At 43.7% G+C, this 12,152-nt stretch overlaps 1 protein-coding gene and 1 long non-coding RNA gene across 2 annotated transcripts; both read right to left on the reverse strand.

The window, feature by feature from the left end:
* Window positions 1-468: 468 nt before the first annotated feature.
* LOC132887054 (uncharacterized) lies at window positions 469-3,461 on the reverse strand. The gene is made up of 3 exons (XM_060922387.1): window positions 2,604-3,461; window positions 2,240-2,402; window positions 469-2,036 (listed from the first exon to the last, which is right to left on the reverse strand). Exons 1-3 carry the CDS (start codon window positions 2,628-2,630, stop codon window positions 544-546), a joined length of 1,683 nt encoding a protein of 560 aa, XP_060778370.1. The 5' UTR covers window positions 2,631-3,461; the 3' UTR covers window positions 469-543.
* Window positions 3,462-8,165: 4,704 nt separating this feature from the next.
* On the reverse strand, window positions 8,166-10,468 carry LOC132887061 (uncharacterized). Its single transcript, XR_009654766.1, has 3 exons — window positions 10,371-10,468; window positions 8,395-8,528; window positions 8,166-8,217 (listed from the first exon to the last, which is right to left on the reverse strand). It is a non-coding gene; the product is annotated as an uncharacterized LOC132887061 (long non-coding RNA).
* Between the last annotated feature and the right edge of the window lie 1,684 nt (window positions 10,469-12,152).

A 12,152-nucleotide genomic window follows, 5' to 3' on the forward strand; every position in this document is an offset into this window, starting at 1 on the left:
GTAACAAGGCTCCTGGATTCAAGTCAAAAGGCAGTAACACGGCTCCTGGATTCAAACATTTAACTAAGGTGTGTTTTTTTTTTTTTGTTTTTTTTTTTAAACACTACAATGACCACGGAGGGGTCAATTGACCTTTTTACCTAAAAGGCCCACAAGAGGGTCATTTGACCCTTTGGACCCCCTGTGGACACTCCTTTTGTTGTGGAAATGTGGCTGTTAGCGGCTCACAGAAGTCACTTGAGCCGTGTTTTTGCATGTGTGTGTGTGTGCCCATATGGTGGATTTATAAACATATGGTGGATTTTTATGCAGTGAATCATCAGGATGAACGAGAATTTGGGATCAAAACTCTTGACATTTATTGTTAAAAAAAAAAAACAAAACATATTTACAATGAATGAAAAAGCAACTGTTTTCCCAGTTTTCGTGTGGAAAGTTTTTGCAGAAGTAACTATTTTTGTGTGCCAAAAATAGAAAAAATATATTTACAAAGAAAAAAGCATATTTACAAAGAATGCAAATGAGTGAAATACATTTGAGCAGTCACTCACAATTCTGGCACAGCCATTGCTCCTTTCTGCATTTCCCACATGTATATTTATAACAGCCAACACAGCGCACAGTTGCACGATTGTCCTTGCATTTGATTTTAGCCTGACACTTGGCTCTTTGTCCGAATTGTGGTGTGGAGGGTTGTTGCCGAAGCAATTGCTCCTTTTGGACCTTTTTCATACCCACGTGGGAGTGAGCCAACTCTCTTGCCAGTTCAAACAGGAAATCCACCCGTCTTTCCTTTCTCCCAGTGCATAATTGATAGAGCACGTGGGCATTCAGTGCTGCAATGTCTATCATGTTGTAGAACACTGATATTGGCCAGCGCCTTGTTCCTGCGCGGACAGTGTATTCCCGCACCATCTGGTCCATGATATCGACGCCGCACTTTGTTGTGTTGTAGAGTGTGATGGTGTTTGGCTTCTTTTTGGCGGTTTCCTGTGTCTGAATCGTGCTGTGCATGCTGCTGAGAACATATACTGTCTTCTTCCGCTTGGGCGCATACACAGTCAGTGTGGCACCAGTGGATGAAAATACCTGGGTGGTAAATTCATCGCGGTGCATCTGTCGAGTTGATGGTGGAATTTCTTGGCGAATCCTGTTGACTGTGCCGAGGATGGTTGAATTCCGGCTAAGTAGTTGTTTTGCAAGTGACAGTGATGTAAAGAAATTGTCTGTGGTAACATTTCTGCCCTTGTCCAAGAATGGTTCCATCAGCCTCATGACTACACTCTCAGACACTCTCTCCCCACGAGGCCGAGTGGGGTCCTTGCCAAGATATGGGAGGATGTTGCAGACGTATTTGGTTTTCAAGTCACACGCCACCCAAAACTTGATACAAAACTTGTCTGGTTTAGTTGCAATGTACTGTAGGAAACAGCAGCGAGTCTTGCACGGGAAAAGTTGTTCGTCAATGGTGATGTGTTGACCAGGGATGTAGGATGTGATGCAGTTGGTGACAAACAATCCCCATATGTTTGAAATTGCAGCAAACCTATCAGTCTGTACTCGCTCGCTGCGGGTGTCTCTGTCATCAAAGCGCAGGTGATGCATGATGTTTTTGAAACGCCCTCGGGACATGGTTTCGATGATGTGTGGGTTTCCCAGGTTTTTCGACCAGCAGTCATGCAGTGATGGCACCTTGATGATTCCCCTCATGATGGTGATGGAAATAAATGCCATTAGTTCAGGTATGCCCATGAACCAATCCACATGCTCAGTTTGCTTCGCATGTTGAATTGTACAGTCTCGTATGATTCCAAGCATGTCCAGAGTGATGAAACAAAGGAAGCTCTGAAGGCGACTTGTGATTGACCTCCTGGCCTTAGCGGTTGGCTCTCCATCTGCGCTGTATGGCGTTGGTGGGGTGAAATGTGGACCCGTTCCCACCTGTTCTTCATGCCATACTGTGCCATCTTTTGCAGTCTCTGCCACATCAGTCGCTAGCCGAGCTCTCTTTGTTGGTTGGGGAGCACTCTCCTCATCTGTAGCATGAAAAAATGTAATTATGAGCAATGGGAAATTCAAATGATATCACAAATGCAAGTATAGAAGCTAATCACTGCAAAAATGGTTTATTTTTCTAGTTTCAAGTAATGTAGTAAAAATCACCTCTAGTATTTTTTAACTAGAACTAGTAGTTTTTGGGAAATAACTATTATTTTTACATTGCAATAACTAATATTACCTGAAGACTGAGACAGCTCGGAGTCTGAATCCACCTGGAGATTGATGTCTTCTCCATCCGATTCGCCAGGGTCAGCTCCATCCAGGATCATTTCCAATGCCTGTTGAGTGCTGAATCTCTGCATCTTCGTTCCTTGGAGAGGAGCTTCTTTCACCACAAAATTCTTGAGGGAAATGAAGCAGTAGTCCACATGCACTGGTATTTATCCATCTAACAATTGCCAGGTTGCATTCACATGAGTCGTTATGGTCACATGGCATGAGAGATTCACACGCTAATTCAACCATTATCTGGTTGCAGTCATATGATTCGTCATGATCACATGGGACATTCACACGTTCATTGAACCATTGTGTGCACTCACATGACTCGTTATGGTCACATGGGACATTCACATGCAGACCCGTCGCCATGGGCATGCCTTGGGGGGCTGTGCCATAGAGAAACATAGGGAACATGAAGAAAGCACATCCGTGACTCCATCACAGAAAAGACTTCTGTGTCCCTCTGTGTCACTCTCTCTGGCCTCATCCACATATCCCTCTCCTTCCCTTCAAACTATCTGCCCTCCCCTCCTCTCCTCTCTGCCTTCCTCCATATTCTCCTCTCCTCTCCCCTCCTTTACTCTCTCCTGCCTTTCACTTTCTCCTCTGTGCCCTCCTCCCTCTCTTATCTGCCCTCCTCAAATCCAAACTTACTCAGTTTCCCTCCACTTCTCACCTCTATCCTCTGCTCTTCTTCTCTCTTCTCTTTCTCTACTCCTGGACCCCTTTCTCTCTCCACTCCACTCCACACCACTCCTTTCTCTCTTCCAGACTCTCTTCCGTGTCCTCTCCACTCCTCAGTTCTCCACCACCCTGCTCTGTGCTCCACTCCTCTCTTTGCCTCTCCTCATACCCCCTCTCCTCTCTTCTCCTCTCCACCACCCTCCTCTGTGCTCCTCTCCTTTCCTCTCCTCTCTTCTCCTCTCCTCTGTGGTCCTCTCATTTCCTTTCCTCTCCATCCCTTTCCTCTGCTCTGCTCTGCTCTCCTCTCCTCATCTCTCCTCTCTTCTCCTCTTCTCTCCTCTTTTTTCCTTTCCTCTACTCTCCTCGTCTCTTCTCTCCTCATCTTTCCTTTCCTTTCCTTTCCTTTCCTATCCTTTCCTTTCCTCTCCTCTCTTCGTCTCTCTTCTCTTCTATTTTCTTCTCTCCTCTGTGCTCCTCTCATTTCTTCTCTTCTCTTCTCTTCTCTTCTCTTCTCTTCTCTTCTCTTCTCTTCTCTCTCCTCTCCTCTCTCCTCCATGCTCCTCTCCTCTCCTCTCTCCTCTCTCCTCTGTGCTCCTCTCCTCTCCTCTCCTCTCCTCTCCTCTCCTCTGTGCTCTCCACTGAACCTAACGCTTCAGAAAATCAGTGATCATGTTTCATGTCCAAGCAAAACGTTTAATTCATAATATTATATGTATTATATACAGTATACTGTATTAGTTACTATTTACCTGTGGTGATTTCAGAGGCTGACAGCCCTTCGGAAGAAGCTGTCTGCCCCTGTTTGTCTTGGCTGTTACCAACACAGAAACAACTGTTTTCTTCAATGCTGGCTGAGAAAAGATTGCAAGTCTGTAATGGTCTACTAAGACTTTGGCTCCAATCCAGCTGAGTTCAGTGCTATTTGGCTTGAAGAATTCTCTGCGATTCCAGAAAAGGTTAAAATTGTCTATGAAGCTCATACCAAATGAAAAACAAGTTTTTCCAAGCCAGGTGTTAAGACTGAAGAGTCGAGAAAATGCAAAAATTCCTCTCGCTGGGAGTGGGCCACTAATAAAAGATTGTATTCCAGTCTTATAGAGATCAGAAAAAAGTTTTCTGAAATCATCTTGGACAAACAGCTGTTCTCTGAAAACATCATTTGCTCCCACATGCACAACAATACGTTTGATAGTTTTATGCTCGGACATTTACATACAATTACACACACATTGTAAGGTGTGACCCCCTCACCCCTCACCCCACACACTGCCCCTAACAGCCTCATTACCATAACAAAATGAGTGATTAGTGTATTCGGCAAAAGCTGTGTGGGTCAAATGACCCCTCTCTGGTCCTTCTAGGTAGGCAAGCTGTGTGGGTCAAATGACCCCTCTCTGGTCCTTCTAGGTAGGCAGAAAAATTGTGGTCTTTCTAGTGGGAATATCAACTGATCGACATGATCAGGGTGTAGGAGACTTCGTTGGGCAGTAACAATATCCCCTGCAGTGCTAAAGACATGCTCAGAAGATACACTAGTTGCTGGTATGGACAAGTAGTTCTTAGCCAAAGCTGAAAGGAGTGGTAGGTCTATCTGCCCTTTCCACCACTGCAACACATTGCCCTCCAAATCTAGACAATCTCTCTCTCTGTATTTGATTAATTTCAGTCTTAGCTTGCTCCAGTATGGTCTTCGTTGGAGGTCTGGAAGTGATGAACTCTCCAAAGAGCTGGTCCAATGCTGTTTTTTGGGAGCGGGTGAGGCATCATCATCTAGGGAAGACATAAAATGAGATTAGTGCTGACAAATAAGAGCGGTCAACACAGTGTCTAAAAAAGCCGAAACTTTTCCAAACTATTGATTTAAAGCCAACCGGTGAATGTACATACATGTCAACCTATACGGAATGTCCGTATTTTATACGGATTTGATTCAATAAAGGTAGTATACGGGCATATAAATAAAGTTATATGGATTCTTTAAAAAAAACTTCAATATTTATTTACAGCTATAATCAATTCCCACGATGATAAAAGAGCGCATAACATTTACAAACGTACTGTACACCACAGACAGCCAGTAAAGTCTTATGAAATCGTGCGTTATCTTGTGGTAGCGATACTTCGTTCCACTTTTGATCATGCGCACACCGCATTGCGAGAATCCCGCCAACCGTGAAGTCATAGACATATAAACATAGACGCCGCCTTCTGCGTAGAATCATACGTCATCCTAGCCGCCATATTGGATGTGGCAAAATGGAGATTCTGGTAGTTTATTTCCTTGTAATTTTAATGTGTATACCAAGTAGTTAAATCTTATTTTTTCTACAGTCATATTTTGTAGTTTAAAATATTTCTCATATGTCTATTTTGCATAAGTATTTAAGGCATATTTGCATAGTGCATTTTTAAATGCGTATTTTGCACAGAAGCATTGCATTTTAACTGTTAATTGTGTTTTTTCTATTTTTATATTTTCAAAGGTTTTTCACCTAAAGAGAAAATTAAAGAGAAAGCTACTGTAAATAATTTAACCTTCAAGTGAATAAATTTGCAGTTTATGTTGAAGTTTATTTTGAAATTCTATTTAAAATGTGTGCATGTGACAAAGACTTCTTCATAAAATGACAATCAAGATGTAGAGCACTTTACAAGACTTGCAATAATGGGTGCAGTGTTTTTTAAAATCTATACTCCCCCTCTTCTTCTTCTCTTCTTCCTTCTTTTCTTGTTCTTGTCACCGAACTGCATCTTGATGGCTTCCTGTAAGAGAATATTGCCACTCAGGACGAGAGACGAGTCTGGAAACAGGCAGGCTGTATCCTTGCAAACTCGGTCTGGGTTTGTCCCTCGGGCGGTCCCTGTCTACCAAAATACATGTTCCCTTTCTATGCAAAATTGGCACATGGGCTCACCCATGTGTCAAAAGAGGGGATGGTAGCAGAAGTAACAAAGCGATGGTTCACAAAGGGGTTTTCAAATTATGCTGTGAAATTTTGCAAGCAATGCTTGATATGTGCACAACATAATGCAGGTCAAGGTATCAAACTAACTCAAGCAGCACACCCAATACCAGACAAACCATTTGATCATCTCCAAATGGACTTCATTGAACTGACACTTAAAAATAAACTAAGCAAAGCTTGTGCAGAAATAGGGCTAGGATGGACAAAGGTCCTCCCTGTAGTACTCGCACAAATGAGGATGCAAACTAGACCTAAACATAGGTTCAGCCCATTCGAAATTCTGTTTGGACGAGTACCCAACACGGGGATAGGGCCAGCTCAAGGAACACTGCCAGACACCACACTGTGTGATGATGCAATGTTGAATTACTGTGCAACGTTGTCCTCTGCTTTGAAATCTATCCACAAACAGGTAAAGAAGCACTTCCCAAACCCGCTGAGGGACCTCTGCACGATCTACAACCAGGGGATTGGATCGTGGTGAAGGACTTCCAACAAACCAAGTGGAACAAGCCACGGTGGAATAGCCCATTCCAGGTCCTGCTCACGACCCCAACGGCAGTGAAAGTCACAGGCAGAGTGACGTGGATCCACGCTAGCTGCTGCAGGAGGGTTCCTGAACCGGCTGAGCAGGAGGAAAAGAAGGCCTAAGTGACCCAGACGCTGACTAAAGCTCGTGAGGAAGAAAGGCATCACTGCATGGAACAGTGCAAGTATCACATCAATCACGCACGCACCCTCAATAGGGAAGAGTATTTCAGTGTCTAGCTAATAGATAAGCCTTAGGGTTTCGAGTTTCCTCCAAGTCCCGGTGAGGTGGGACGAGGGCTGATAGGGCGTGCCCGCCCTCTGAGCACCAATACACGTCAAGAAGGGCAAGGGTTAACTCGGTAACATCATTGAGGCACTGAACAAGATGCGCAAGGTTGCTGAACAATTACGAGCAGATGAACATGAAGGAGTTGAAGACAGCTGATCGTGTTAGTTCAGTGGATGGAAGACTCTGATTCTATCCACCATACCGGTCCTGGGCTTAGTGATTGTGATGCTATGTTTGCTCCCTGTTTTCTGTCAGTGTTGTATGTCTGTGTTTCAGAGGCAGCTGACAAATATCGGTTACCAGATGGTGAAAATAGACTCTGATGACTTGCCTGACTGGCCTCCAAACTCACATGAAGACTATAACCCACCGTTCAATGACATCAGCACAGTTGACATGAAACTAGTCCTGACTTAAAACATTTTCATTATGATTGTTTCCTGATCTATGTATGTAGCTTGCTAGCGTTAACTTAAGATGTCTGTCTTATAAAAAACAGCCTTAGCATTATCCCTGTACACTCAATGACATGTTAAGTTGAATCTCTCTGGGAACTCTTACCACTGAAATTGTGTACATTTTTTTTTTTCTTTTAGCAATTATTATCCTATAGGATAAAAAGGGGGGAGAATGTGAGGGAATTTTAATGGATGAACATTATTATTCTCTGTGTTTCTGTATGTTGAACTAAAGTGGCTTAGTTACTGAGAAGAGATGTTTTTCCACATGCTGTAATCGCTTTTCTGTGGCCTTGGTGGTAATGAGCAGGGTGCTTGAGTTCGTCCTAACTACGCATCTTCTCATGATGTAATCACCTTTCCTGACCTCGGTGGTGATAAGCAGGGAGCTTGAGCTCTCCCTAACTCGCATCTGCCTGCACATACCAGAGCATGCCAGGTGCACTCATTAGTAAAACTTCATAGAAAATCTTGAGCCAATCACATGATGACACAAGCAGTGAGCGAATGCTTTCAGAGTATAATAGATAACATTCCTAAAACACAACTCAGAGGGCACATACTCTCGGCATCATCAGAAGTGGTGTCTTCTTCTATTCTTCTCTTTCCTTTCCTATTTTATATATCTTTTATATGATCTACTGTAATAAATAACTGAAAAGACAACTCCTAAGCGTTCTGGAGTGTTTATTAGAAATTTCCATTACGGGTGCAGTGTTTTTTAAAATCTATAGTCCTTCTTCTTCCTTCTTTTCTTGTTCTCGTCACCAAACAGCATCTTGATGGCTTCCTGTAAGAGAAGTGCACATGGTCAGAAACGACTCCTGAACGTTTTTGATCTCTGTGTAAACTGTGATGTGACGAAACGTTTCAATAGAAATCGAATACAAAATATCGTTGTGTGTCTCAGAACTTAATTTCAGCAGACGTCCAGTTTTTATTAAAAGATCCTCACCGGCTTGAGACCAGCTTCCCTCGCCTTCAGGATCGCGTCCATTTCATCCACCTACACACAGAGAGGGAGAGGAGGAAAGAGGGATTGGTGGGTGGGGTTTTGTTTCCACATAACCAAAGTTAATTCATCATTTCAATATCAGACGCTTTTGAGAATCAGAGATGAAACACTCTGTAAATTGCTTGTGTGTGTTGGTGCAGTGTGTGTGTGTATTGTGTGCGCGCTCACTTTGGCATACAGGAGCTCAGGATCGCTGATCATATTCATGATTTCGTAATTGTTCTGGTTCCCTGCAAGCATCCAGGTGATCTTATTTGCCAAGTTCGGGTGGATTTTCTCAACAAGAGGCAACAAGTGATCATCTGCAGACAGACAGAGAGAGTGAGTGAGATGTGAGAGAACAGAAATCGAGTGAATGGTCCCAGCCATCCAATCATGTAACATGGGCGGGGTTCAGGCGCCAGACTCTTTCTATTCTCGATTATTGAGGAACAAAAGCAAGACGAGTTGAAAGGAGGTGCTTGGAGAAGTTTTCGATCTCGACAAGGAAACACATCGCAAACCATAATGGGGGAGAAAAAAAGGTACCCTATGGGTCCATGTGGCTACTGTTTATAAATAAAATAGTTTTCTGATCCCATGTCCATACAGTAAATATAGCATATATACATGTTATCAATTCTACTCGCCTCATCTCTTGCAAGCATCACCAAGCTGCAAGCAGCATCAGGGCTTGGAGTGTTTTGGTTACCATGTTTTGTTTAGTGTATTTTGTTCTAAATGCAGTGCTGTGAACTCGATCTATTTTCAAAATAGTACGAAAGCACTTGTTCATGAATTGTCTTTGAAGCATTATTTAGAACTAATGAGCACATTTTGTTTCACAAGTGGAGTGTACACATCACATCACATTATCTCTAGCCGCTTTATCCTTCTACAGGGTCGCAGGCAAGCTGGAGCCTATCCCAGCTGACTACGGGCGAAAGGCGGGGTACACCCTGGACAAGTCGCCAGGTCATCACAGGGCCGACACATAGACACAGACAACCATTCACACTCACATTCACACCTACGGTCAATTTAGGGTCACCAGTTAACCTAACCTGCATGTCTTTGGACTGTGGGGGAAACCGGAGCACCCGGAGGAAACCCACGCGGACACGGGGAGAACATGCAAACTCCACACAGAAAGGCCCTCGCCGGCCCCGGGGCTCGAACCCAGGACCTTCTTGCTGTGAGGCGACAGCGCTAACCACTACACCACCGTGCCGCCCCAAGTGGAGTGTAAAGACTCTGAAATAAAAAATACAATTAAAAAATTAAAGCCAATAGCAGAAGTTTGATATCGGCTTCTCAAGCTATCTGCCAAAAAGCTCATCTCATTATCTCTAGCCGCTTTATCCTTCTACAGGGTCGCAGGCAAGCTGGAGCCTATCCCAGCTGACTATGGGCGAAAGGCGGGGTACACTCTGGACAAGTCGCCAGGTCATCACAGGGCTGACACATAAACACAGACAACCATTCACACTCAATTTAGAGTCACCAGTTAACCTAAATGTCTTTGGACTGTTGGGGAAACCGGAGCACCCAGAGGAAACCCACGCGGACAACATGCAAACTCCGCACAGAAAAGCCCTCGCCGACCCCGGGGCTCGAACCCAGGACCTTCTTGCTGTGAGGCGACAGCGCTAACCACTACACCACCGTGCCAAAAAGCTAAGAAAAAAAAAAACTTTCAAAACCTTTCATTTGACCTTTCAGAAGGCCCAAACAAAAGCCATGATAATCAAAAAGGTACATTTTCTTCAAATGAACACCACTTACTCGATATCAAATCACTAGCCTTGGTGAACCACAAGGTGAATTTCATTTATCTTTTTATCTGCCCATTATCTTACAACACTACGAAGTTATAACGAGGTTTCTCTTATTCCATTTCTGGTTCTGAAGTCTATCAAGAAGTAGAACGGGTAATCGAACTTGATCAGGATAAGTGCCGATTGGTTACGAAGTCTCACTATTGTTACACTCATTCTTACAACACGATGACATAGTGGCTACTGCCTCGCTTCGCCTCTTTGAGGCAGTGGCCACAAAAAAAAACAAAAACAAACAGTGGATTATACGCTGAGCTGCAGAGCAGGAGTGTGTATGAGCCAGATGTTGGTGTGTGTTTTTTATGCGTGTATGAGTGTGAAACTCACGCGCCATCTGGACTTGTTCATCTACAGGACATGATTCCAACATGTAGATGGTCAGCCTTTTCCCAGCAGATGGTGATGTGGGTCCATCCTGGACACAGAGGAACTCAGTCTTCTTCTTCTATTATTATTATTATTACGACTCATTACTCGTGTTTTGTTCTTACTGTTGCGTCCTTGTCTGGCTTAACTTCACTCACAGGTGACACAGCTGTAGGAGGCACCGCATCCGTTGTAGCTGGAAGTTCTTTTGCAGCTGAAACTGGAACCACAGCTGGACTGCTGTCCCCAACTGCAGCTGTCTCAACAGCTGGGACGCTTTCCAGCGCTCGCTCAGCTGAAGGAACGAAAACACATCACAGCTCATTCATTTCAGTGAAAAAAACATTATCGGTATCAATTATACTATGTGCATGCAGTCAGATTCAGAAGTACTGGCATCCTTGGTAAAGATGGGTCAGAAAGGTTATGAAAATTTGAATATTATATATACACACACAGTATATATGGCTTTACATTAACTTTTTTGCTCACCGGCCACTGTGGCTAGTGGTTTTCCTGAGTCACTAGCCATTCAGCCTTTTCACTAGCCACAATTTTGTTGCCAGGAAATCGAAGTTTTTTATTCACCATGATATGTTAAAGTTCGGAAGATCTAGATTTAATTATGAATGGCAGCGTGTAATGTATCTCTACAATAGCACTCAAGTATTCAGTGCTGTTAAGGTAGCTCCCTATATGAAAACATGCAACCAATTCAGACAAAAATATAAACAGAGTATTCTGTTTATTGAACTCAAATTCAAGCCCCTTACAATATGAAATATCGTATGATATGAAAAATAACATTCAGTACAACTGTGAATGGTTGTCTGTGTCTATGTGTCAGCCCTGTGATGACCTGGCGACTTGTCCAGGGTGTACCCCGCCTTTCGCCCGTAGTCAGCTGGGATAGGCTCCAGCTTGCCTGCGACCCTGTAGAAGGATAAAGCGGCTAGAGATAATGTGATGTGATGTGATCTATTAATAGTGTGTGTGTGTGAACATGTGTAGAGAGAGACATTAAATGTCCTCATTACATTCATCATCAGATGAGTCTGAATGGTCCATGAAAAATGGTCTTCGTGACCTGAGGCTTCCAGCAGGCCATAAGTTGATAGCTGGGGCGAGATCAACTTCTTTCCAATCGCATGAACGTTTCTAAACAGCAGCTCCAGCCTCTCCAGCTCAGCCGACTTCATGACAGCCAGGGACTGAAAGCAATGCTGTCCTGTAGTGACCAGCCGTCTTTGCCTGTTTTGATGTTATAGTACCGGTGTGTGCATTTGACTTTTCGTGATCCTTTATAGTTTTGAGTTTAAAATTACTGGTGCCCGTCTTTGCCAGACTTTCTACAGTCTTCACAGTACATGTTATTTTCGGTTTTGCTATGAACTAGCCAATCTCACCCGAACTTCCATTTGTCATTGAACTGTCTTATCTTCCTATTAGTGTCTTGTTCATCTCCATGGCCGCAGCCAGGTCTGAGGCCCCCGCGGTCTGGACCTCGGTCATTTTTAAGAGCTGAAAATACATTGGTACGCTAAATATTCAACTGGATAAAAAATAAAGAATAACATTAAAACGTCTCCGTAAAAAGTGCATTGTTAATGATGTTAAACGCTGATTCTGTCTCTGTTTGGTGTGCGTGGCTCTGAGACCAAGAACAAAAAAGCGAATGAGCGCATTTGTGACTCGGGGGAGGAACGCAGTGCAGGAGACACGGGGTTTCCATGGTAACCATCA

Source organism: Neoarius graeffei, chromosome 1 (assembly GCF_027579695.1).
Source record: "Neoarius graeffei isolate fNeoGra1 chromosome 1, fNeoGra1.pri, whole genome shotgun sequence".
In the NCBI taxonomy this organism is placed as follows: domain Eukaryota; kingdom Metazoa; phylum Chordata; class Actinopteri; order Siluriformes; family Ariidae; genus Neoarius; species Neoarius graeffei.

Bases quoted from the DNA above. Each gene is read 5' to 3' on its own strand.
- LOC132887054 (XM_060922387.1), bottom strand. From the start codon at position 2,630: ATGTCCCATGTGACCATAACGAGTCAT. The intron at 2,403-2,603 runs GTGAGTGCACAC...ATTTCCCTCAAG, and splicing joins ATGTGACCATAACGAGTCAT to AATTTTGTGGTGAAAGAAGC. The intron at 2,037-2,239 runs GTAATATTAGTT...TTCATGCTACAG, and splicing joins CGAGCTGTCTCAGTCTTCAG to ATGAGGAGAGTGCTCCCCAA.